The following is a 27,892-nucleotide window of genomic DNA, read 5'->3' as shown; positions in this document are numbered from 1 at the left end:
CTTAAGAGAACACGGGTATTCGCAGGAACTGTGTAATAAAAGATGTGCATGGTTCGTGGGAATTCCCAGGAAAGAATAACATTAACATCAACTGTGAATACAACATTTGATTCACAAAAGCAGCACAAGTTCACAAGAAACTTACACATGGACATTCCAAATATTTAATATACACCAAGTACTTTTTTATCGCAGAAGTATACCTGAAGAATTTCCTTTACATTCTCCTTCGAGAGGCGCTGCTGCCTCAGAAGCAGCTCTATCCGTGCTCTCATTTTTTGGTGCCTACAAAGTACACGTGAGTTAACATAATCTCCTAAAGTATCGTTTGGACTGCAAATCTGTGATGTACAATCATATATAATAGGCTGAATATGAAGAAATTTGAAAAGAAATTATGCATACTTACTCAGAATACCATAAGTGACCAAGAATGACAGCAATCAGCTGCAGAACAAACACTGAGAATAAGGCTGCCTATTTGCTGATCATGTAGGACATTTTCTTTAAAGCAACTAACATCAAATGCTTACGTTTTCAACTGACCAATTTGACATACTTTTCATGAAAAAAGAATCAAGACTCATAGTAAACGAAACTGCTCTTACTTGAAGAGTATAGAGCCCAGATTCCAGTTTCCGATTGTATCTTTCATCATCATCTAACTGTTGTCAATCATTGCACAAAAGACAATTATTCCCAAATAATCAGCCATATAAAAACATTACTAAAATATGGTCATTGATATAACAACTGGAATAAATATGCTATTCTGACTCAATGAACAAACTAGTTACACATTGTAACAGTTATTCCCAGATAATCAAGAATACATTATATTACTTGAAAAATTGTCATGGATGTGATGAATTTCATGAACATGTCGTTCTTACTCTAATATTTCCAAAGAAATTCATTAAATCATGTATGTGCGCATATCTGTGCATGTCTCTCTAGGGTAAAGAGAAAGTCAACCTCTAAATCATCAAGCTGGAGTTGATCCATCCGTTCAATTTCTGCCTTTACCCGATCTGCATACCTTAAATAGAGTGCATAAGGGTTCATATTGGCACTAAGGCATATCTTTATGCTGGTAAAATATACCTCCAAGAAGGTAGACAAAAAATACCTTGATTTATGGAAAACTCGAACCAAAGGAACAATATTAAATCCAACAAGTACCTGATATATAATTCCATTAGTCTGTCAACCTTTTCAAATTCGTTCTCCACGAACTTGCTCAGCAACCGTTCCTTTCTTGAACCCCGTGACAGTCCATCTAGAAACATGACTCTCAATCCATAAATCAGCATGATATTACAAAAGCAGGATAAGAATTTAATTTTGAAAACATAAAGAAAAGAATATTGCAAGACATTGGAATAATGTTGCTAGTCAGTTTAACAAGTTTATTTAAAAATTAAATGCATTTTATTGCATTGCTTTAAAATGTTAAAACACTAATTCATAGCCTTAAACAAAATGACAATTTCAATGCACTGATTTCACATTTTGAAACAGAAGCTAGCAGTCCTAAATCTTGAGCTGAAAACAGAGTACCAAACATGAATATAAATGGGTAATTAACAAGATTTCAAAAATATTGAATTCTGAAAATACTTAAAAGGAATAATTGGCTCATTACTTGAACATAGAAAGTGAATCCAATCTAGAGGGTTGAAACATTCTTTGAAGTTTGACAAATTTTAAAGCTGGAGCGAAAGAACATTTTCAGCTAAAGCATCAAACATAGACATGAAAACAAAAGTATGGTGCAGCGGACACAAAACCTATGGTGTAAGGGATGCCAGAAATCATTGTTCAAATCTTCCTCAAACTACAATGTGCTTCTTTAGAACCAAAAAATTAAACAACTGTATCTTATTTATCATCAATATGGTTATTCTTCCATGAGTATTTATGGGAACTTTAAAAGCATCCCCAGGAGCCCCAGATATTTGTGCTGCAATTTGGGACTGGAGAGAAGGGCTTGGAACCTGCTCCATTTCCCCTTTTGTAAGGAATAATCAAGCATGTCTCTTGTGAAATAGGGTCACCTCAAGAGTGTCTCATACAGCAAAGTCTTGACACTATAACATACTTCCAATCCCCAAAAAAAAAAGCCTAACCACCCTCTCAGGGGAATCATAAATCCAAAACAAGCAACAAAACACAAAATATCTATGCCTAACCATAAAACCATGTGGGTCCTGTTATCCACCATTTTTTAAGTAATATCCCTAGGAGAAAAAAAAAATCCAAGGTGGTCCTCAGCCAGCAGTCCCTTGCAGCCACCAGATAGCTCATTATGTCATTTCTCCACCACTTGAGCCAGCCATGTGGTCCCTCGCCCATCTGCCATGAGCGTATGTTTGAAGGTGGGCCTCCCGAACCTAAAGGTGTGCCTTGTCATTTGGAAATTGAATATTGTAGTTTGCTTATCATGGACACTTTTCGTCATGGATAAATGGGAGGGATTCGGCGGAAAGAATGGGCTAGGTTTGTGCTCTTGTCCCCTAGACCCCTTTTAGGCATTAACCTTGGATTCTAGTCCCGTCGGATCTCTTTTACTAACCATTTGGCTCTAGGGATGGTATTTCATGGAAAACCCTGATTTTGGTTGCGTGGTCCTGCTCCTTTATCCACTTATATTTCCTTCTTTCCACCCATCATTACCCCATTCATCATTTCTCCCACCTGGGTCCACGTAGAGTTAGTATGCCCCTTCCCCTTGCCCGCACCTTGGGTCATGGCTTGGAATAAAGCCCGGAGGTTGATGCAGCTAAAAAGAAAGATAAAAGCATATATGGCCACATTCAACAGGGAAATGTACCACAAAATGCAAAAGATGGTCGGGACAAACACATTTAGCACGTGGGCAAAAACCAATACATGAGCTCTACCCCATCATCATTGTCATCACCTTGGTTCCTACAAGTTGTATGAACCTCCTTCATCATATAGGAACCCATGATTGTCCCAACCCCTAGTGGGCAATGAACCACCCCACTTTAAAAGGGGGTACTCACTGTTATATATTGTACATCATGCTCTTACTCCTTGAGCCTCGAGCAGTTAATCAAAGAAAATCATAAAAGGCAAAAGGCATATAGAGAAGGGTGGAAAAATCAGGGTCGGGGCACCTCATGTACCGTGATTGCTCCCTCCTATATATCATAAACCCAAGTGTGGGTTTTGTTGACACCTAATCTTCATGATTGGGTGAAATTATGTAAATAATTAAATTAGGAATATGAACATTCATCGGGAGATGAACTGAACAGTCACTCCCTATTGTATATAACAAAGACCTACCTAATGGAATAATACACGAATCAGTTTTCTGCCTAATGGAGTTACTGCCTGGCCTGACATGGTATCAGAGCCAGCTCCCAAAATAGTTGTAACTCCCTTCTGCCTACTGCTCCCTGTCCTCTGTCCCTGTGGAGTCTGTCTACTGTGCTCTCTGTCCTCTCTGTCTACTGTGCAGTCTGCCCACTGTTCTCTAAATTCAGAAGTCATTGAGTATAGCAGCGTTTGTGATGAATGCTAGGGCGATGAGCGTGGAACTGTTTGAATAATGTTGCGACTGTTTCTTTTTTCCATGTAAAATACGTTGAATAATGTTGCGACTGTTTCCTTTTTCATGTAAAATACGTTGGTTAAGAACGACCTCCCTCCACGCTGGTATAACAGCGCTCTAGCATAATTTCTGCAATTATACATTGTATATTTGATAGCGTTGTTGCAAACTGTCAGAACAAATTGCTGTATATTTTACATACGTTGTTTGATTATGAGGGTCCGTAACCCTTGTTGCGTTTAGAACTCCATTTAACACTGCACCGAGAGCTTTTAAAGACTGATTTTCATGCCTGTTGAAATGGTCGTTTCTTTGATCCAGAGGTGAAGTTAGTTTTTTAATTTCTATTTACAAATGGCGGCAGCAGCAATGGTGGTGTTATCGCGGGAGGAGAATGTCTACATGGCGAAGCTGGCCTAAGCTTTTGGCCTGCGGATAGCTGCTGCTACTTGTGGAATCCGTCCACATTCAAAAGTGGAATAATGTTGCTACTCTTAACACCGAAAAGCTTGAACGATTGGCTCCAGAAAGGCGTATGCGTTGGCTCAGAAACGCTGGCTCCAGAAATGCTGTCACATGGTATATTCCTTTAAATAGTTGAACGCTGGCCTGTTCTAATATTTTTTCAAATAGTTGAAAGCAATACCGATACATTTGAAAGCTGACATTTGAACATTGAAGCGGCAGTTAATAATAGCTTGTATGAAGCTGTAATGTTCTGTGACTTGCAGTTATCAATGAAAAAGAAAATTAAGACAAAATCATACGGTGGGAAAGTATGTAATTGTCATAATTTATGATTGAAAAAAAAAAGGCGGTCCTCTTTCATTTTCACATTCAAGGATGGCGATTTAGATTTGTAAAGGGAAGAAGTGGTCAGTAGTAGCTGAAAGATATTTATTGTTTTAAGTATAACCGCATGAATATGGACAAAGGGATGACTTCATATATTTTTAAGAGGGTTTATAACTTGTGATATTGAGAGTCCAAATTCCTCTGGACTACGTTCTTCAGCCTTTTAGTAGACGCAGTGCTTTATGCTGTTGAGGGTATTTTATACTGCCATATTCTATACTTTTAAATTGTGCAGATGAATGTGAATTGACATTTGAGTTTGCTGTCCAGTCACATCAGAACTATATTTTTCCTTCCCATTTAGAGTAAAATTTTGCAGCAAAATTTTTGCAGCAGAAGTAATTTTTTTTGTTACAGTATGCATTCAAGAGGAAGAGGAAGGTATTTCAGAGGCAGGGGGGCAGACATTCTCAAGGAGAAAAGACAAATTTGCACTGCATACGCTACAAAAGAAATGGACCACATGACAAAATTGAGCAGAAAAGAAACCAAAAGAAAGGTAAAACTGATGATACAGACAAAGGTAAAGCAACTGAATCCGCTCACTATGTTGTGGCACAATGTAACATTGGAGTAAATGAAGATTTATTTAATGCTTTACTTGCTTCTTGGTTAAATGATTGGTTGCTTGATTCAGGAGCAACCTGCCACATGACTCATTGAAAAGATTTTTTTGAAGATTTCACTGACAATGTTGATGGAGCAATATACTTTGCAGATCAATCAAAAATCAAGCCATCAGGGCTTGGCACAATCAGGCTTAAACTGCCTGGTCTTCCAGACTTTCTTCTGCATCATGTTCTATATCTCCCACAACTGAAGAGAAACTTGTTGTCCCTGGTCCACATTCGCCAGCAAGGTCACTCCATGCATATGTTTGATGGCAAGCTTGAGGTAAGAAAAGCATCTGACCACCCACTTGTCATGAGGGGAATAGAAGAAGAAAGACTTATCAAGCTACAAGGAACCTTTGCTCATGCACAACATTTCTCATACAATTCTCATCACGAAGAAGGTACACTTCCATCAAGTTTATTATGGCATGCTAGATTTGGACATTTGGACTATGACAGTCTCCGCTTATTGAAGAAAAATGGTGTTGCTGGTTTGCCTACAATTCCTAGAAAACTTAAGCAATGTGATGCTTGCATTCTAGGAAAGCATAGCAAACAGTCTTTTCATGATTCACATTCAAAAGCACATAGGAAACTTGAACTCATTCATTCAGATTTATGTGGTCCAATGCATGTTCCTTCTGCAAATGGAAATAAATATATCATGACGTTTATTGATGACTACACCAGAATGTGCTGGGTTTATTTATTGAAGAACAAATCTGATGCTTTTCAAATATTCAAGAATTTTCATAAATGGATTGAAAATGATGCACAATCTCATATTGGGTCTATTCCAACTGATAATGGAAAAGAATACACATCAAATGAATTTGAAAACTATCTTCGCCAACATGGGATCAAACATCAAACAACTGTGCCTTATAATCCCCAACTGAATGGTGTAGCTGAAAGAATGAATAGAACAATCTTGAATATGGTACGATCCATGCTTTTCTTCAAGAATGTAAAGATAATGTTTTGGGCTGATGCTGCTCTATGTGTTGCATATATAAAGAATAGATGTCCATCTAATGCTATAAGAAACAAGACTCCTTATGAAATGTGGTATGGACATGTTCCTTTGGTAAAACATCTTAGGGTCTTTGGTTCCACCTGTTATGCTTTGATATCAAAAGTACATAGAAACAAACTTGGTGCTAGAAGTCGTAAGTGTATCTTCCTGGGATATTCAAACACCTCCAAAGCATACCGTCTCTATGATGAAGTAAATAAGAAGTTTGTTGTATCTAGAGATGTAATTTTTCTTGAATCATCCAAAACTGACAATGTTGTTGAGCGGCAACTTTATCGCTTGGATAGATTCGCAAAAACAAAATCATTTCAAGAATTTGATAATCAGATTCCACATCTTGAAGAGGGGATTCCTATACTAGATCAACATGTGGAATCTTCTTCTGAAGAACACTCTCCCCCGCATGAAACTCCAACAACGGATAATGCTTTAAGTCATGTAATTGATAGAATTGGGAGACTCAATCTTGATTCAATGCCAACTCAATCAACAGAACAGCCTGGACCATCTCAGAAAGGTCCCCCAAAGTGGCTGAAAAAGACACTTGAAAGTGTTCATCCTGATGAAGTTGGAAAGACAGGAACCAGAAATTCAAACCGAAAAAATGGAGGTGATGTAGATGACTCTAATTCACCTATTGATATGGATGTTTCTTATGATTGTGAATTGAACTTGTCTACAGATTTTGAACCAACTTCCTTCAAAGAAGTTGCTTCTCATGATGAATGAAAAGAAGCGATGCAAAAGGAGTATAATGCCCTCATAAAGAACGGCACTTGGACGCTGGTTGATCCTCCATTAGGAACCAAACCAATTGGCTGCAAGTGAGTCTATAAGAACAAGTATAAATCTGATGGCTCACTTGACAAGCACAAAGCTAGGCTTGTGGCAAAAGGTTTTGCACAGAAGGAAGGGGTCGATTATGAGGATACTTTTGCCCCCACAGCACAAATGAGCAAATTGCAGACATCTTCACCAAAGCACTTGGAAGAGAAAAGCTTGAACAATTCAGAACAATGCTGGACTCACCAACATCCCTTCAGATTAAGGGGGGGAATGTTAACACCTAATCTTCATGATTGGGTGAATTTATGTAAATAGTTAAATTAGGAATGTGAACAGTCATCGGGAGATGTACAAAAAGTCACTCCCTATTGTATATAACAAAGACCTACCTAATGGAATAATACACGAATCAAATTTCTGCCTAATGGAGTTACTGCCTGGCCTGACAGGTTTCCCTCTTATTAGCTACTCTTGTACCCCAGCATGTGACCCATGGCTGCCCCTTCTCATCCCCTACTTCATTCACCCATTTGTCACATGCCACCACCTTGTGAGGGATGTACCTTAACTATATTATCGCCTTTAGAAGTAGAAACCACCTAATAGGACATTGGCACATCCCGAAGCCCATTATGGAAGGGCAATCTATTATGAAGTCCTCACTTGTGGTCCATGATTGGTAAGCTCATTTACTCGATTTCCTTAATGACTTGTTGTACTGGAAGGCTAGGGGACGCATTGGATCTTATGCGAGATCGCAAATGGTCTCCATTTTGGGTTTGGTCTCCCAATACGAGGTCCTAATCCTCTAGAGGGCTGCATTGGCACATGTAGGGTGTGTGTTGAGAGCCATGGGCCTCCACAGCAGCAGACAACACTCCATGGATCCCCACAGCCATTCAGAGATTGCTCGTGGTTCACTTATTGGATGAGGAAGATGCACCTAATCCATCATGTTGAGCTAGCCCTAGACTTACACCATACACTTGGCAGATGATCCAGGACTTGCACGATGATGCGGCATCACCTACACCATCATCTTAGCCCTTGCAAACGATCTACAGGCATCTTTGATTTGTTTGGAGACCCATGAGGACACTTGTGTGCCCCCACATGTCATTTGGAGAACTATAGATCATTACAAGGGGCCAACCCCTTGTCCACTGCTTTTGAGGGTCATATTCCTCAATGTGGCACCCATGGACCTCATTAGGCCTCTTAGAGGGCCCTAGAACATGCATAGATTATTATTTGACCTCTTGAGAGGCTTACTTTTTCATTTATGAGCTAGTTTGGTAGGCTTGTCACCAAAAACTAAATTATTAGAACATTATTTTATTTTTGGGGCTTATGTAGGCCAAGGAGGCTAATTCAAACTCTTAATTTGTGTATAAATACAAGTGAGATGAGCTCATTTGTTCATCATCACTTTGGATTGGATCTTTTCTCTCTCTTGAGATTTTCGCACTTTTTCTAGAGGATGAATTGGAGCTTTATGGATGAATTTTGATGTGTGGATATTGGTCTATCTTCTCTTGGAGCTTCTCTCTTATCAATTGTGAAAGGTTGGATATATTATGTTACATGTAAGTACATGCTTTTAATGTTATTCTTATTTTACTTTGTCACATACATTGGATTGGGATTTTCACTATTCTAGGGCTAACTACTGCATGCATTTACTACTTAAATTGTGTAATTTTGTCTCTATTATAGCATCTCTCAATGTATGGACCATGTAATATGAATGAAATCTCCTAGGGGTAATTCTATCAAAGAATTTGACCTTGATAAGTCATTCCCTTTGAGCATCGAAGCATAAAAGCTGCAAGATTGCTTCTCCTTGACCGAGAAGGCTAGCGAAGTGGTCTTGAGGCCTCCTTGACTGGGAACCAAGAAATCCTACTCATATTCATCATAGACTCCATTCTCCCAAAGACTAAGGCATTGATCTACCAAAAAGTGGTCACCAAAAATCATATTCCTTTGCCTCCTTCTAAGTCTAGCCAAGTTGGGGCACCTAGGTCATCAATTTCCCGACAAGCTAGCTGTCCAAAAAGTTCGATCTCCTAGGGTCTCCTGCGATGGCCTTTCCTTAAGCTCTCTTCCAATTTTGAAGCCATTCCGATGGTGAAGTTGGGAGAAAAGCCAAGCCCTAGCTCCGAGATCAAACCTTGCCTTGTCAACCCTAAAAGACTAGTACCTCATAGGGTCAAAACAACATCTTCAAGTGAAAATTCTTTATTTGATCCTTTCCCCACCCTGTCTAGGGTAAGAATATCATTGGTTGCTACATTCTTTCCTCATACCCTGGACAGGGTCCACTTGGCCCTATCTGGTCATGCTCCTTTGAAAGATCATTCTTCAAGAACCATCCGGGATACCAATTCCAACAAGGATTTTAGGGATTGTGGAATTCTTTCACAAGTCTTATCTCATAAACCTAACCCTCAAATCCTCTTTTCCTTTCCCTAGAATACATAGTACCTTGCTTAGAAAGCAAGCAAGGTCCATCCTTCAAACTCTTCTGGGAAAGGGTTTATTTGGGCCGCTCATATCCACTCATTGATTTATCCTTCATTGGTGACTCCATAATATACTGGGTCTCCTCCCATCGGTGAAAGTCCGTAAATAGAAGGGAGCCTTAGCTAAGGTGACAGTGGGCTAAGTCTCCATTTGTTTCCCTTGGCCTAGCATTTTCCCTTTAGGGATCCCCCTTAGGTCCCCTGCTAGTTTGAGCGGTAACAAGTCCCATTACTTTGCTTTTTGTCAACCCATCCATGTCAAAACCCTCCACCCTTGTCACAGTATTGTGCAAGCAAAAACTTCCAAGAAAAGCAGAATATTTTGGGCTTAGATATATTTTGGAACTTGAAGTGGAAAGGTTTAGGCCGGAATTGTGGAGGGAACACGTTAGGGGCTTACTGCAAATATTATTTGTAGATACCCTTCAACAATACTTGAGTCTAAACCAATGTTGATAACATCGGTATTAGCAAAATATCGGCGAGGGTCCAAAAAACATCTTATTGACAACATTGATGAAAATATCGACAAAATATCAACAAATATCAGCAAGCATAAAAAATCAAATTTTTCAGATTTTTAAACATAGCCAGTATTTTTAAAAAATGGCAATATTTTGCCGATATTTTCAAAATATCATAATATTTTGCCGATATTTCCAAAATATCGTGATATTTACTTGGTGATATATCATTTTGTCGAAAATATCGCAATATTTTCGAATATCGTCAACATTATCAACACTTGTCTAAACTTCCAAACCCTACATTCAAGAAAAAAACTCGAAGGAAAATCAACCATGCTCCCCCTCTAGCAGTGTAAAATAGAAAAGACATAATGGCGAGAGAAAAGTGGAGATGAAATGGAAACTCGTGGCTATCTGAAACTTTATCAAGGGCAAATGGTACTTTTAACCCAGTAAAATCTCTTCTTCAGCATAAACTAAAATAACGCAAAATAGAAACAAACACAGTAGTGGGTCACACAAATGGTTATGTCATTTTTGCAATGATGGCTATTTTGGTATTTTTAGTATCATGGTGCAATCTGTTTTGGACAGCACTAGCCATGGATTTAATCATTTAAGGAGTGACAAAAGATGATCATTCAATATCAAGCTCAAAACAATTAGATTGCACAAAGGCCATGCAAGAGAAGTGTTGAAACCATTTAATGGTGACACAAACTAAAGACACTTAAAAATTAAAAAAAAAAATAGAAGTGACCTCCCTCAACCAAATATAGTGTCAGCAAGTGAAAGATATATTTATGTTAGGCAAGCAACAATAGCCACTATCCTGGAGAAGGGTCTGTTGCAACCCCAAGGAAATGCAAATAATGAAGTTGCACAACTTTATCATGTTTTTCATTCCAACGAAATTTCTTCCATGCAACCCACCTCTCCTTTTAAAGAGATGTTCAAAAAGGCCTTCATTGTAATATATCCCACAAGTTGTTGAGAGCAAATTTAGGATATCATTGCTCGACATAAGGTGTCCCAAGATTAGTATACATACAGATTGTGGAGGTGAGACAAGACCACTTGAGGGAGTTGCTTTACTATTATGGATGAAAGGAAAGATGCAAGTCACGCCCACTTATCCACCGTGTCAATATTCATGAAGTCCCTTCTTCCTCTGAGGAGGTTGGACCCTCCAGTGTGGTGCAAATAGTCACAGATGCAACCAATGTTGCATGATCCTCCCCCTCCCCCCGCCCCCAAGGATCCGAGGCCGAAACTGCATTCCGTACAAATCCTTGGACGACACTCTGGCGAAATCGTGGATCAAAAAATCGAATCTGCAATTCCACCATTTTGAGGCGATTCCTAGAAATCCAAAACCGTGCATGCTCGATCCACGGATCAAAAAAAGGATTTGCCGCAAATCCGCGTAGATCGCAAGCAAATCCAAAAAGAGACAGGGGGTTCCACAGGAGCCCAATTTCTAAATTAAAACGCATAAAAAATAACTAACAAGTACCAAACAAATTAATTAAATTAAAATAAACAATTAAAAGAAATTGTGACTTAAGTTGGGTTGGGGCTTCCCAAACACTCCCAAGGTGGTGCTCCCTTGATGCTCCTTAGATGCTTCCTAGATGTTCCCTCATGGTAATGTTAAAAACTTAAGTAAAAGTGGCATTCTCCTTTTTCTTTCAATTTCATCCTTTTATTGTCACTTTTACTTAAGTTTTTAACATTAGCATGAAATGACTCAAGATGTTTGAGTGGAGTTCCAACCTCATCGAACTTCATATGGAGAAAATAGAATTTCATGTCCTATTCAAAATTCAACAGACTTAACAATTTTCAAGAATTCAAGATCAATGGGATTGTGTCATTTCATTAGATTATATCATGTATGAGGGTATATGATTGGCATTTATCAAGAGCACCAAGCCCTATATGTACCCTAGTGTTGGTGGTGTTAATTGTTGAACTCCTTTGTCATGGCCTTAGCAAAAAATTACCTTTCAATCAAGTCAAAATCATTGATCAAGCATGTTAAACTTTCTCTAAAGTATTTTAAGGCTTGGATTAGGTAGTTTGATCAAAATTGGGCAATGTTGACTGATATCCCTAGAAAATCAAGGTAGATGCAAAGGGTAGACAAGAGGAGAAGAATCTAGATTCTAGATGGTTGATGCATCTAGATGGTTGATGGCTCAAATAATGAATCATTAATGTCCAATGGATGCCATATCTATCTTGATTTATGTACAAATATGCATGTTTTCATATCTTCTATAACTAATGAATTAGTTTATGAATTTAAATTCATAACAATTATTAAAAATATTACATATTATCTAAATTAATAAATGGTTAATTATAATCAATTAATTAGCAATTAATTAGTTAAATGAAGAGACATTAGTCCCAAGGGACATGTCTCTTTCATTAGGCATGGCCAGTCAACTCCTATTAAAGGAGCACCGCCTCAGCCTTGTATTCATCATTTGAATTTTATCAATTAATAATATATATTACATTCAGGAATCTGGTGTATTTTTAACAGTCATTCAGCAAATTAGAAATTTATATTTCTAACAGTGGTATCAGAGCCAAAATTCGTCTGGTAACACCCCTGACGGCCAGCAAGCCTCCCATCCTCAACCTATTCTATTGTTTTGCTATTGCTAGACATGCTCTCGGAACAGTCGTGCGATTTCCAGCGGACGGGAGGAGACGTCTGAAGTTAGGCATGGAACAAGCGCTGTCTGCGCGTGTAAATTAGCGTGGAGAACAACAAAGGTGGCATCTGCAGGGCCACCATGGAGCAGTCGCAAAGCATGGAAGACCCTTACACTTGTTGTTCGCAGATAGGTGGGCGTCGCAGGAGGCCACGTGAGGTCACGGTCAACAGACGTGACTCAAGCAGATCCGTGGCATCAGTTTATTTACAACAAGATTAACAACAAACAAACAAACAAATCGATTTCATATGGTCATTAAAAAACTAAAGTATAACAACCAAAGTTTAATTAATTAATTAATAAGTTCAATTAATTATTTTTTTAAAAAATGGGTCTTCAAGAAAAAAACAAAACAAAATGGCAAGCAACAACAATGACGATATGAAAAAAATTCAAGAGGACATCAGCAAGTTAAATAAACGCAGATAATGTCGAGAAATCAGTTAATAAGCAGGACCAAATGGCCAACGATATCTCTTACTTAAAAAACTTGATGGGCCAGCGTTTCGGAGGGACTGATCCACCTTCAGCGACACAAAGTCCCAAGAAGTCGGAAGGTGAGACTTCTCCAGAGCAAATTCTGAAGGCATGAGAAGCAGCAAATACCACAAATTTACTTTGAAGGAGGCCAATATTATATAAAATCTTTCGATAGGAGCCACCTTAAAATAAAAAATGAATTACCTAAATATGATGGTAAGAACTATGAGGGCATCATCATATGGGTAAATAAGATGGACGCGATTTTCTTAGCAAACCCTCCACTCGGCAAGCAAGAAAGAGTCATGACTACGTCCAACTACTTAGAAGCAAAAGCATACGATTGGTTTTTGTGGTGGTTGTCTAAATGTACGGGTTGCTCGTTCAATTGGAAAAACTTTAAAAACACCCTGCAAAAAAAGTTTCATGACGAGGAGGAGGATGTCTACGAGAGATTCATTCACCTGAAACAAAAAGGATACACTCATGAATGGGAAGTAATAACAATAAGACAGAGAGGGTTTTCAGATGAAGAGTTGTTAAAAATGTATCGATGTGGCCTTAAAGATTACATTCGTGAAGAATTAAAATTGCATAAGCCCAAAACCATTGAGGAAGCCAGACACGCAGCCATAATTATCGAGCAGAAATATAAACTCCACAAGGCACCATATGCCAATAACAAGAGAACTAACAGTTATTCCAAAGGGAAGTCAGATAATCCGTCGTCAGAGAACACTAGCAAGTACATCCCACCACTACTGTGGAATGAAGGAAAACAACAATCTAGTGTCGAAAGGAAAAAGGATGGCAAATGCTGGAATTGCGGAGACAAGTATTACGCAAGACACAAATGCACAACACAGAATTTGTACAATTGTGAAGCCGAACAAGACGAAGAATCTTCAAAAGACAGCTCTGACAAAGAGGACAATGAAGAAAATGCAAACCCTAGTCCAGAATCAGAAGAAGATATGCCACAAATGTCTCTAGCAGCCATCACAGGGACAGCTCAACCACAAACACTAAAGCTCAAAGGTCACATCAAGAAGCAAAACTTTATCGTTCTAGTAGACTCCGGAAGTACACACAACTTCATGGATGTCAATGTTGCAAAAACACTGAACATTTTTGCTTACCCAGTAACAGATTTAAAAGTGATGGTAGCAGATGGGAAACGTATAAATGGAGTAGGCAAGTGCCAAAAGGTTAAGTTGCAATTAAGCGAATACGCAATGGAGTCCAATTTTTATGCGCTTCGGGTACAATGGTTATGGACACTAAGCACGTATTCAGCGAATCACATAAAGCAGTTCATTAAATTCATGAGGGATGGAAGAAAATATAAGTTGTTTGGGTTTCAAGCACCACCAACTCAAGTCATCTCCTCAGTAGATGAAAAAACTTATTCACAAGGGGGCACCAGCATTTGTCCCAACGGACATGTCTCTCTAATTAATAATTGATTAATTATAATCAATTAATTAGTTAAATGAAGAGACATTAGTCCCAAGGGACATGTCTCTCTGATTAGGCATGGCCAGTCAACTCCTATTAAAGGAGCATCGCCTCAGCCTTGTATTCATCATTCGAATTTTATCAATTAATAATATATATTACATTCAGGAATCTGGTGTATAACAATCATTTAGCAAATTAGAAATTTATATTTCTAACAACTAATTTGGTATTTTGGATATTTTTTAATATAAATGCAAAAACAAATCCAATAAATATATAAAAAAAAGAATATATATATATATATAGAGAGAGAGAGAGAGTAGATGCTTCTGAGACTCTTCGCTTTGTAGATTTTTGGAAAATTATGCTTCTATCACTTCACTTCCAAAAAACGTCCCCGCCTCATGCAACATTAGATGCACCACATTCATTTTTCATTAGTTTATTAGTTTAAAGCAATTACCAGAATAGTCAGTAACTTCAATTCATTTTCAAGGATGATTGAGATCAAACATGCCATGCAATATCCAGCTATTAGTCTAGGCAAAGAGAGTGGAAGGAAAATGAGGGGAAGAGAGTGCAGCAAAGGATGGTTAATAGATAACCAAGCAGAACATTTCAAACCCAAAATCACAGCTATTAGTCTAGGCAGAGAGAGTGGAAGGAAAATAAGGGGAAGAGAGTGCAGCAAAGGATGGTTAATAGATAACCAAGCAGAACATTTCAAACCCAAAATCACATGCAGTGCCCCTCTAGTAAAGATCTTAGTTATGCAAACAAAGGCTCCCCTCATCTCAGGGAGATATAAGAGATGTCTTGAAAACAATTGGGATATGTTGGGAGGCCAAAAAGAGTGTCTCTTATAGATCATCAAAAATTAAGGGGTTCCAAACTATTATTGCAAAAATGTTCATTGTTGATAAGGGTTGCATATGCTCATTGCAGTTCCCAATCCCTATCATTGGCAAAACTTGGTAGCCTCTTCAAAATGTTGTAGGTCGACCAAGCTACTACTGCAAAAATGTTCATTGTTGATAAGGGCTAGGTAAGTTGATAACAGCTCCTATATTGGCAAATATTTGAAGCCTCTTCGAAACGTTGTAAGCTAACCAAGCTACTACTACAAAAATGCTCATTGCCAATAAGGATTGGTAAGTTGATAGGAGTTCCTCACATTGTCAAAAGTTAGTAGCATCATCAAACGATTGTAGGCTAGGGGTGGATCAACAAACTATGGCCTAGGGAGAACCCAATTTGACAGTGGAGGTTGCACGGGGTATGGAGCTCAATAACTTTGACAACTAAGAGAACCCATTCCACCTATAATTTCATCCACCATTTGGAAATAGAGCTTTATAACTTTAACAACCTTTTATTTGGGGTACGGAGCTCAATAACTTTGACAACTAAGAGAACCCATTCCACCTATAATTTCATCCACCATTTGGAAATCGAGCTCTATAACTTTGACAACCTTTTATTTGTATGATATCCTAGATTATTACTAAGAGACCAAGTCAACCCATAGTTTCATCCACTACTTCCCTAAATCATATGTGGAGATTCAAGAGAGCTAAAAGAGGGTTTTGTAATTGATGATGAAAAGGTGAAGGAAAGGTTATATATTCGTATTGCAAAAGATGGACATTTTTTATAATGGCATGGTATTTTGACAACAATTTCTATCTTTTGAAAAACTCAATGGTCCATTCACCACAATAGAGGCAAGGAAGGGTTCTTGTTTTTGTATAAGAGATGTCAGATTGACATATGCAGCATCGTGATCATTCAAAGGATCTATTTGCAAATTCCTTTTTGCCAATGTAATTCCTTTCCATGTTATTCAATCTCATTATTATAAGGAGATGGTACAAGGAATTGAAGCAACAAATCTCACATATGTGTCATTGATTGAACATAAGTGAACAAATGGTGCAAACATGAGTGAGGAAGTGTTTCTCTATTTTTATGGATGGATGGAAAGACATTACAAAACATCCACTGATCATAGTTACATTTGTAGCATATCCCTTCTTTCATAGAGCTATTGGTTGTAAAGCACAAGAATACAATTTTCCAATTTGAGCTATCAATGTGGCGCAAGTTGCAACAAATGCATCAACAATGTGTATATCAACTGGGTTTCTAGTTCAAAGTAGACGCGTCCATATTTTTTGAAGCCATTGTTGTGTGCACAAACTCAACAATGCGATAAGAAACATTCAGAAAATTCAGTGGATATTTGACTTTGGGATAGCCACAAGAAGTGTGTAGAGATATTTATCAACAACCACCACACCTCCTTAGCCATGTACAAAACTGAGTCAAAGAAAGAATTACACAAGCACAAAGATATTGTTACTTTTTGTAGCATCAGATGTGTTCTAGCCTTGAAATTTTGTGGAGAGGCTAGAATACATGAGATCTCCAAAACCCAGAAATCATTTCTGGAAACTCCGCCTAGAAATGACTTAATTAGATTATTAGTCAGTTTTTAAATATTTCCTACGCCTAAACTTAGGGAATATGACTAATTAATCAAAATTAATTAGGTCGAGGTGTGAATGTTCTAGAAACTCACACGGATCGACTTCAAGTTAATTCTAGTCATCGATTAATATCTAATCTTGGTCGTTGAAGTCTCAACCAAGGATTATAAGAAGTTGATGGCCACTTGGAGAATACACTTGAGCAATTCGATTTCATGAGTAAATCAATTTCCTGAGTAGAAGCAATCAGTTGCCGGAGAGAGAGCCATTGAGATCGAAGCAACGAGTGAGGGGTAAAAATAGTGATCCAAAGGAAAGATCTTCCAAATCCAAAGAGGCAGCAGCAAGTGAGACAAATTATCCCAAAGAGGCAACGTTGAGGGACTGTGCAGTGCTTCAATTAGGTAGATCAATTTGGAGAGAAGGAAATTCGTTCTCAATTCCAGAGGTCGGGAAGGAGTCCCAGAGGGTCAGACAGACAATTTTCTCGGCTTCCATAGGCAAAACGACTTCATCTGGGCCCAGTCCGAAGCAAGTCGTCTAGCCAGTGACATCAAGCAACGCAGAGGCTTTTACTCAAATTTTCTTGTTGTTTGGATTGCCAATTGGGCATCCATAGATGTACTTAGATTTCACTGTTGCATAATAAATAAAACCTCACTGCTGCACCAGTTTTCCCAAGTTGGGTTTTTCCGGGGACATTGGTCCAAAAATAACTGTGTAAATTTATGTGTGTGCTAGCATTTCTTCCAGCGTTTATTCTTCCGCAGTTTTATTTGTGTAGGTTGCAGTGTGAGTTATTCAGTGTTTGTTGTAGGAAACAGTAAATAAATTGTTAAATTTAATTAACAATTTGGGTTTCCAAATTGTCACAGATACTAGATGTGTGAGCGCTTATCTCATACTGGAGAGGATGTTGGAGCTGCAACCACCAGTTCAAGCCATGGTTGTGACTCCATATTAGAACAAGTGGAAAAAATCCAACACAAATGAGGGGACAAAGATCAAGCTTTGGGTATTAGATAACGATGGATGGGAAGATTGTAATTTTTGGGGTCATGCTCAGCCTTATAATGGAGGTCATTGTAGGCCCTTTAGAAGGTCATTCACCACATTAACACAGATGCTCCTATTTTTGGAGGAATATGTTAGGATTCTTGATCATAGTTTTAAAATTCGGGCTCAAATTCAAAACCGACTGAGAGTCGACTCCAACTTGGTATCGACTCAGCCTAATTGATTTCAATGACTCGGTCATTGTAAGAATTACATTAAATATTTATTTTTTTTATGAAAAACATATTTTTAAAGATTTTCATTCATGTTTCCAAACTCAAAGCATTAGAAACACCTAATATCAAAGTATGCTCTTGAATATATCTATTATATCAAAATGGCACCTAATGCACTGTCCAATACATGTAATATATAGAGCATTGTTTTACAAAACGGGCGGGTTGAAACGGAAACGGCCGTTTCGGACCGTTTCATTAGCCCCCAGCTTGACTCGGCCCATGACCCGGCTCGGTTGACCGGGTCAGCTATGACTCGGCCGAGTCAGCCAATGACTCGGCCGAGTCATAGCTGACCCGGTCAACCCGGCCGGGTCCCGTCATGACTCGGCCGTTTCAATACAGTCCGGCTGGGGCAGCGTATTTACCAAAAAAAAATCAATTTTTTGCTGATTTTTTATAAAGTTAGTTAGGGTTTGTGGAGCTGAAAGGGTTATTGTGATTTGTTTAATGCTTTTGGGGTCCATTTCCCCCTCCCAAACTCTATTTAAGACAGCCAAATGCTCTCATTTCACTCACAGCAGTCTTATGCATTTGAGTGAGAGTCTTCTTTGAGAGTTAGTGAGCAGTTCTTGAGCTTGTTTTGGAGCAGCAGTGAGGAGTCTTGGAGGAGCATTGTAGCTGGAGTGAGGAGCTTCTTGGGCAGCCATTTGGAGCAGCATTGAGGAGCTGATTTTTGGAGCAAGCTTGAGGAGGCAGTTTGTGCCTGGAGGTATTTTTTTCCACCTCTATAAATCTGTTTTTACTTAGTAAATTTTAGGTGCATATCAAGATAGCTTAGAGAGTGTTTTTAGTCAAATAAATGAACATTGAATCAATTTTTTTTTTTTTTTTTCATTTTCAGATTGTTTTCCTAGTCAAAAAATGGCACCTAGAGCAAAAGATCCTGCTTGGGCATATGTTGAAATGGTTGATGATGAGATGTGTTGCAAGTTTTGCCATAGGAAAATTAAGTCAGGTCCTGGGGGGATTAATAGGCTGAAACAACACTTGGCGGGGATTAAAGGCAATATTACTGCATGTAAATCTGAGGAAATTGGGGAGATTAGAAAGAATTTGTTGGAAAGCTTTGAAAAATTTAATGCAGAAAAGACTAGGCAAAAAGAGATACAGGCTGAAATTGGGAGGAAGAGGGAGATACAAAGAATGATGGCTGCCAACCCCCACTATGAGTTTGAGGGTTCTTCCTCTATCCCTCAAACCGATGCATCAAACCCTTTCCGTTATGTTCCTCCCTCTTTTGCTTCTGTTCAAGATAAGGGAAAGGGTAGAATGAAGGGTGATGGGACTATCAAAAGTTTTTTCACTCACTCAGGCTCCTCTCCATCAGATGCACATGGTCCTGAAGTTAGTAAAGGTCTTGCTCAGCCCACTTTAGATGACCATTGGAAGAAAGAATTGAGGGAGACTGCTTGTGACTACATAGCTAGATGGTGGTATGATGCTGATATCCCCTTTAATGCTGCTCGTTCACCATATTATGAGCCTATGTTTGAGGCCATACATGCTGCTGGAAAAGGCTTCAAAGGCCCTACTATGCAAGAGCTAAGGGGGTTTCGTTTGCAGAAAGAAATTAAATCAATTAATGAGTATTTGCAAGATTTCAAGGAATCATGGGCAAGAACAGGGTGTACCATCATGTCAGATGGATGGACTGATCAAAGAAACCGTACCATCATAAACTTTCTTGTCTTCTGCCCACAGGGAACCATGTTTTTAAAATCAGTTGATGCATCTGATAAGGTAAAAGATGGCCACTTGTTGTTTCAGCTATTGGATGAGGTTATTCAGGATGTGGGGGTGGCTAATGTTGTTCAAATCATCACAGACAATGCCTCTAACTATGTTCTTGCTGGTAGACTGTTAGAGGAAAAACACAAGACCATCTTTTGGACCCCATGCGCTGCACATTGCATAGACCTCATGCTTGAGGATATTGGAAAATTAGATTGGGTCAGAAACACTGTAGATAATGCCAAAAGCATAACAAAATTTATCTACAATCATACACTGGTTTTGAGTCTCATGAGGAAACACACTGGAGGCAAGGATATTATTAGGCCTGCCATCACTAGATTTGCTACACATTTTTTGACATTGCAATCTATGCTTTCCCAACATAGAAACTTGCAAAAGATGTTTTCCAGTGATGATTGGAATCAAAGCAGTTGGTCTAACAAACCAGAAGGCAGAGAATTGAAAAGGAAAGTCCATGATGAAACTTTTTGGAGAAAGGCAGCAGAGATTGTGAAGGTTGCTGAGCCACTAGTTAAGGTGTTGCGGTTGGTGGATGGGGAAAGGTTGGCTATGGGCTTCATTTATGAGGCTATGGATCAAGCAAAGGAGCAAATAAAGACAGCATACAAGGATAGAGTGGCAAAGTATGGGCCCATTTGGGCAATCATTGATGAAAGATGGAACAATCAACTCCATCGCCCTATACATGCAGCTGGGTATTTTTTGAACCCACGGTATCATTATAAAGCTAAGGAGTCAGGAGCTTTGAGGGGGGAGGTCAGAGATGGACTGGTTGATTGCATTGAGCGCATGGTCCCATCGGAGTCTGATCAGCTGCTGATACATCAGCAGGTCACATCCTTCAGCAATGCAACAGGTACCTTTGGGAAGAACCTAGCAAAGATTGCAAGAGAAGCAGATGAGCCAGGTAAACAAAAATTTCAATTTTCAATTTCTTAATGGTTTTACTTTTTTTATTAAAGTTTGTTAAATCATTTATAATTTGAAAGTTAGATATAATTTGTAATTTTGTTGAGCTTCAGCCTTCATCTAACTCATAATTCATTACACTCCTATGTTTTTTGCAGCACAATGGTGGGAGGCCTTTGGTGGCCAGTGCCCTGAATTGCAAAGGTTTGCAATTCGTATTTTGAGTCAAACTTGCAGTGCATCTGGGTGTGAGCGCAATTGGTCTGTCTTTGAGAGGATTCACACAAAGAAGAGAAACCGTTTGGAGCAAAAACGGTTGAATGATCTAGTTTTTGTCCAATACAACCTTCGGCTCAGACGGAACCAATTGCTGAACAAAAGACCTGATTCAGATCCCATTGTGTTGGAAGACATTGATCCAACATCAGATTGGGTAGTGGAGAGTCGTCTACCAGAGTTTGATCCTGATGAGGATCTTGATGAAATTGATGTTGGAGATCCACTGCAGCGTGTTCAGTTGAATGCAGATCCCAATCCACCAGCCTCAGTCTCACAGCCAGCTAGTAGGACTCCAGTTGTAGGTGCTTCGCCTTCCTCTGCTCAGCCACGACAGAAGCGCAGCCGCATTTGTACTCTATCTCAGCTTGCATCTGCTGCACAGCCTAGTGGTACTGGCACCACTTCTACAGTTGCAGTTGGAGACGATGATGATGAGGAGGAGCCATGGGGCCCCTTGTCTGACTCTGATGATGATGATCCAGAGATTGGTCGAGATGATCTTGGCTCCTCTGGCAGTAGCTACTAGCCTCCTTGGTTATTTGTATTTTGTTTTGACTCTTGAGTCTTTGATCATGTATGACAGACTACAGTTGACTATGTATTTACTATTGCCATTGGGTACACCGTACCATTTTGATATAATGGATTGGTTCATGAGCCTACTTTGATCATATGTTGTCTTCCATGTATATTATAATGTTGTGTGTTTGGAAACTTGAATGAAAATCTTTAAAATTATGTTTAAAATATTTAAAATTATGTTTTTTTATAAAAAAAAAAAATATTTAATGTATTTTTTACAACGACCGAGTCATTGAAATCGAGCCGGCCGAGTCATTACCGAGTCCGAGTCCGAGTCCGAGTCGATCCTCGGCCGAGTCCGAATCTGAGTCCGAGTTGTAAAACATTGATATAGAGATAAGAATAAAAACACATAACCAAGGAGGCTCTAAATGGCCTCTACAACAAAACATCACTAGTCACTACTGCTAGACAAGGCCAGATCATCTAGCTCAAAGTTTGAATCAGAGTCAGACGAGAAAACCCATGGCTCGTCCTCTTCATCAAGATCTCTTGGATTGTGATCTTCTCTTTGTTATGTTATTATTGTGTTCTTTTCATCAAGACAATTACCAAATAAACAATAGAAGACAAGTGACACAATATGTAGGCTTGTCAGCCAAGGCCAAAACCTCTCACTCTTTGAGAGGAAAACCCAATCAGAAATTCTTCTTATAGTTCTTCAATTGACAAATACCAAGACTATGACAAAGACCCTTGACTCTAGTGTCCTTCCAGGATCCTTGTCACTAACCTCTTCTTCGACGATGCTCTTCTTCTCGAGTTCCTTTCTCTTTTTGTGCTCGACTTCTTCCCTTCTTGATCTTGGCTTCCTTAGAACCTCAGTCTCTTCTTGTAGGATTGCCAACCCACCCAGAAAACCTCACTTGTCTTTGCTTCCTTTATAGTCTCTAAGAGAGAGACTTCTTGTCGACTTCTCTTAGCAATATCCTAGTCCCAACAGTTCCTTCGACTTCTTCTAGATACCTTCGGTTCTATTATCTTCGCATGTAGGAGAACAAACTAACCCAAAAACACTACTTGATGACCTTCGCTATCTTTCCTCTTTGTTGCGTTGATATGGAGGCTTCTTCTAGAGTGTATTTTGCACTTCCTTCTCAACTTTCTTCACAGAATTGATGGTCTCCAAGTGAGGCCGAGTATGGGTATATATACAAGCTTGTTCATGACATCTAGGTCGACATGATCTCTTGGAGGGAAGTCGAATTCATCTTCTAGATCCATCGCTTTGATGTAGGCCGACATTATGAGGGCTAGTGACAAGGTCTTGGAGGATGACTTTTACATAGAGAAGAATGACTCTCTACAATGTGTAACATGACTTCATTACATGACAATGATGTTGAAATATGGCAACAAGAATATTCCAATTTAATTTGTCCTTGAATTAAATTGTGAATTAAAATCGAATTTAATCTTAACAGCGACTTGGAAATAATTAATTAATCTATTTTGGATTAATTAGTTGGAGAACTTCAAGTTAGAAGTATTTCTGAAGTCATGCAAGAGTTATCCCTTAAATTAAGGAGATAAGATTGAGTTATATTTAAGTTGTGATTAGTTAACTCAGTTTACTGAGTTAAGTCCAGTTAAATTAGTTGCAAACTATTTGAGGAACTAATGGTGAGTTAACAGTCAGTTGATGCATGCATGCACTCAACTAGTGGTACTCCAATTAACTGAAGATTCCCTCATCAAAAACTCTTGCATGTCTATTCTAAGAAAGACCCAGTTAAGATTAATGTCAAGGACAGTGTACTATCAGTTGCATGTGTTTTCTTATAAAGAAAACTTATGCATGCAATCAAGGCAATCATTCCTTGAGGATTGTGCAGTTCTGACAATGTGTCAGAGAGTGTTCCACTTGGTAATAGGAGAATGGATTAATTAGTGGGAGAAATTCAAGTTAGAAGTATTTCTAAAGTCATGCAAGAGTTATCCCTTAAATTAAGGAGATCAGATTGAGTTATATTTAAGTTGTAATTAGTTAACTCAGTTTACTGAGTTAAGTCCAATTAAATTAGTTCCAAACTGTTTGAAGAACTAATGGTGAGTTAACCGTCAGTTGATGCATGCAGGCACTCAACTAGTGTACTCCAGTTAACTGAAGATTCCCTCATCAGAAACTTATGCATGTCAATTCTAAAAAAGACCCAGTTAAGATTAATGTCAAGGACAGTGTACTATCAGTTGCATGTGTTTCCTTATAAAAAAATTCATGCATGCAGTCAAGGCAATCATTCCTTGAGGATTGCGCAGTTCTGACAATGTGTCAGAGAGTGTTCCACTTGGTAATAGGAGAATCATCCACAAGGAACAGCGCAAGGAAATAGGAGCTTGGAGGGCAGAGAGGAAGGCTAAAGAGCAGCCAAGACTGATTGTGAGCATCTGTGAGGATTATACTAAGAGTTGGCTAGCTGTGAGAGATAAGGCTTTGTATAATTCTTATGTATTTCCACCTTGTATGATAATACAGAGAGTGGGGTTTTTGGCTGAGGCTTTCCCTAAAGTATTTTCATGTGTATTGTGCATTCTTCTTCTTTTGGTTATATTTTCAGCTCGATCTTTAAGTTGCCGCAAATTGATAATAGAAGTAGGTAATAGTATTCTGCTTTGATTTATAATGCATTATCGGGTTAACCTACATCAGATTTTCTATATGGTATCAGAGTTGGATTTTTAGAAATTTCTACATGGTATCAGAGCTGTGAACAGTATACTGAGAACAGAATTCAAAGTTTGAAGTTCGGGGTTGCAGGTGCAAATCGAATTCATATCATACTTCAAGGTTGGCCAATGGCGTTCTATGGCTTGAGACTCGAGTATGCCTTGGAAGGTAGCTCGAATTATATAGCATGGAAAGATAGAATGGAGGTTGTATTAGAAGACAATGGCTTGAAGGAATTCATTGATCAAGAAATCCCAAAGCCAACTTCAACTAATGCACAAGAGTTGGCTAAGTGGAAGAAGTGTGTGGCGAAGGCAAGACAGATCATCTTTGAGGGAGTTTCGAGACCATATTGTCTCGAGTCTCCATGGGAAGGATACTCCCTTTTCAATGTGGAAGACATTGAAGGACCTCTACCAGAACAGTAGCGACCATAGGAAATTGGCACTCAAGGATAAACTTCGACGAATCAAGATGGAGAAGAGCGATACTATTTCCACATATCTGAACAAGCTCACCACCTGCAAAGATGAGCTTGGTAGTGTGGGAATAACTATTATCGATGATGATATGGTGAGCCTCGCTCTCCTTGGCCTTCCAAAGAGTTGGAATAGCTACCAGGACTCTGTGAATGGAAGGGAGAAACTGCCAGATTGGGAATGACTGTGGTCGGATCTAATGCAGGAGGAGATCAGGAGGAGCACACGAGATGGTTCTTCATCCAAGAATGATGATGAAGAACATCTGGCCTTAGCAAGTAAGGGAAGGGGAAGGCTTCCCATTTCAAATCGAATTCTTCTCATGGAGGGAAGAAGGGTGACATGTCTAAAGTGAGATGCTTTAATTGTCACAAGATGGGACATTATGCGACTAATTGTCCATCGAAGAAGTCCAAGAAGGGATCCTCGGAAGGATCGGAAGGTGAGGCATTAGCCTCTCAGTTCGAAATGGACTTTACCCTCATCACATGCATGGTGTCATCGATGATGGGTTGTGTCTGGTATCTTGACAGTGGAGCCTCATTTCATATGACCAGTGATAAAAATTTATTCAATGCCTTGGAGGAGAAAGACCTCGAGATGTGCATAGAGATGGGTGACGACGAAAGGTATAGTGTTTCAGGAGTGAGCACGATTGCTTTTCGGAGGGAACATGGAGCTCTTCTCACCATGACAAATGTGAAGTATGTGCCTGGATTGAAGAAGAACTTGGTATCGGTCGCGATGCTGGAGGACAAAGGCTACGATGTTGTCTTCAGTAAAGGAAAGGCGTTCCTAAAACACATTGCCATGAGTCAGACCAAGAGGATAGGGATTCGGGTGAAGAATTTCTATAAACTAGAGGTAGATGATTGTGCAGCATTGAGTACGAAAGCAGAATTGGTGCAAAGCCAAGACATTAGCGAGTTGTGGCATAGGCGGTTGGGCCATTTGCATCATTGGGCTTTGAAGATAATGCAGCAGATATCTACAAGACTTCCCAAAGGTAAACTTGAGCAAGTTGGCACATGCAAAGGTTGTACCTTGGGAAAGTACACCAACTATTCCTTTCATGATCAAGACAGTCGATCAAAGGCTGTCTTAGAGCGAGTTCATACTGATGTGTGTGGACCATTCTTGACGACATCCATAGCGAAGCAAAGGTATTATTTGATTTTCATTGATGACTATTCTCGTAAATGCTAGATTTATTTCATGCAAAAGAAGGACCAAACTTTCACAAAGTTTTGTGAGTTCAAAGCTTTGGTCGAGAAAGAGTCAGGGAAGAAGATCAAGGCCTTGAGAAGCGACAACGGTGGAGAATATGTCTCTCAAGAGTTTAAGGACTTTTGTGCAGCGGAAGGAATTAAACGAGAGTTGACGGCACCTCATAACCCACAGCAGAATGGGGTGACCGAGCGAAAGAACAGAACCATTGTAGGGGCAGCATGGGCAATGCTACATGACCAAGGCCTACCACTTCACTTGTGGGCTAAGGCATGCAACACAGCAGTTTATTTGCAGAATAGAAGCCCGCATCGCATACTTGGGATGAAGACACCAGAAGAAGCCTTCTCTGGTAAGAGACTAGATGTGGGTCACTTCAGGATCTTTGGCTCATCGGTATATTGCCAAGTGACAAAGGATGCACAGAAGAAGCTTGAGCTGACAGCAAAGTTGGGGATACTTATGGGGTACACTAATACACCTCACAACTGTCAAGTGTACTTGCCTACCAGTCGGAGGACAGTGGTTCACAGAGATCTCAAGTTTGATGAGCAGAAGGCCATGCGAGTTTCCCTTGAGAGGAAGCTCCAACTACAAGTTGTGGAGGAACTGTTGGTTCCTAAGGAGGAGCCTCAGACTGATACGGAGCAACCGCATGCAGAGGTTCCAAGAGAGGAGACGTCCACTCAAGCAGGGTCTTCCAAAGATGGACGGAAGCGCACAAGAGAAGCTGACAGATTGTTGGACGATGCGAGAGAGAATGTGGGAGCACCATCTTCTCAACGCAGACAAAGGAGGTCACCTGAGAGGTACACTGGATACATGGCCCTTGCTGAGGAATGTGTTGAGACCAAGCCATCTTCATTTGAGGAAGCAGTACAGCAACCGATTTGGGTTGATGTTATGGTGGAGGAGTATGCCTCCATAGTTCGTAACAATGTTTGGGACGTGGTTCCGAGACCGGAGAACAAGTCAGTTGTGAGTTCCCATTGGCTTTACAAGCATCATCTCAAAGACTATGTAGCGAGGAGGATCATGTTGCTGCAATATATTTCGACAAAGGAGCAAGATGCTGACATTTTGACAAAGGCATTGTCAAAGTGTAAATTCGAGTTCCATAGAGACATGATTGGTGTGGCAGATAATCCCTTTCTTGTTGAGAGGGAGTGTTGAAATATGGCAACAAGAATATTCCAATTTAATTTGTCCTTGAATTAAATTGTGAATTAAAATGAAATTTAGTCTTAACAGCTACTTGGAAATAATTAATTAATCTATTTTGGATTGATTAGTTGGATAAATTCAAGTTAGAAGTCTTTCTGAAGTCATGCAAGAGTTATCCCTTAAATTAAGGAGATAAGATTGAGTTATATTTAAGTTGTAATTAGTTAACTCAGTTTATTGAATTAAGTCCAGTTAAATTAGTTCCAAACTGTTTGAGGAACTAATGGTGAGTTAACAGTCAGTTGATGCATGCATGCACTCAACTAGTGTACTCCAGTTAACTAAAGATTCCCTCATCAGAAACTCATGCATGTCTATTTTGAGAAAGACTCAGTTAAAATTAATGTCAAGGACAGTGTACTATCAGTTGCATGTGTTTTCTTATAAAGAAAACTCATGCATGCAGTGAAGGTAATCATTCCTTGAGGATTGCACAGTTTTGACAG

The 27,892-nt window shown here is 39.2% G+C and overlaps 2 protein-coding genes across 4 annotated transcripts in view; one reads left to right on the top strand and one right to left on the bottom strand.

The window, feature by feature from the left end:
• LOC149226996 (ARM repeat superfamily protein) overlaps window positions 1-27,892 on the bottom strand; it is a 61,300-nt gene that overhangs the window by 20,001 nt on the left and 13,407 nt on the right. For 2 of the 3 annotated variants that reach the window (XM_089377664.1, XM_089377665.1), the window contains exons 3-7: window positions 1,183-1,279; window positions 976-1,039; window positions 609-665; window positions 410-447; window positions 204-285 (exon numbers count right to left, since the gene is read on the bottom strand). In XM_089377664.1, the coding sequence (XP_089233790.1) occupies window positions 204-285; window positions 410-447; window positions 609-665; window positions 976-1,039; window positions 1,183-1,279 (338 nt within the window). Of the gene's footprint in view, window positions 1-203; window positions 286-409; window positions 448-608; window positions 666-975; window positions 1,040-1,182; window positions 1,280-27,892 lie in introns of those variants that run through there. The other variant, XM_089377666.1, reaches the window with a different exon arrangement.
• On the top strand, window positions 13,624-21,941 carry LOC149226997 (uncharacterized). Its single transcript, XM_089376851.1, has 3 exons — window positions 13,624-14,366; window positions 19,265-20,985; window positions 21,146-21,941. Exons 1-3 carry the CDS (start codon window positions 13,624-13,626, stop codon window positions 21,790-21,792), a joined length of 3,111 nt encoding a protein of 1,036 aa, XP_089232977.1. The 3' UTR covers window positions 21,793-21,941.

Source organism: Pinus tabuliformis, chromosome J (genome assembly GCF_031772625.1).
Source record: "Pinus tabuliformis cultivar Carrire ecotype Pingquan chromosome J, CPIR1, whole genome shotgun sequence".
NCBI classification, from domain to species: domain Eukaryota; kingdom Viridiplantae; phylum Streptophyta; class Pinopsida; order Pinales; family Pinaceae; genus Pinus; species Pinus tabuliformis.
This window is presented reverse-complemented; position numbering and strand designations above follow the sequence as displayed.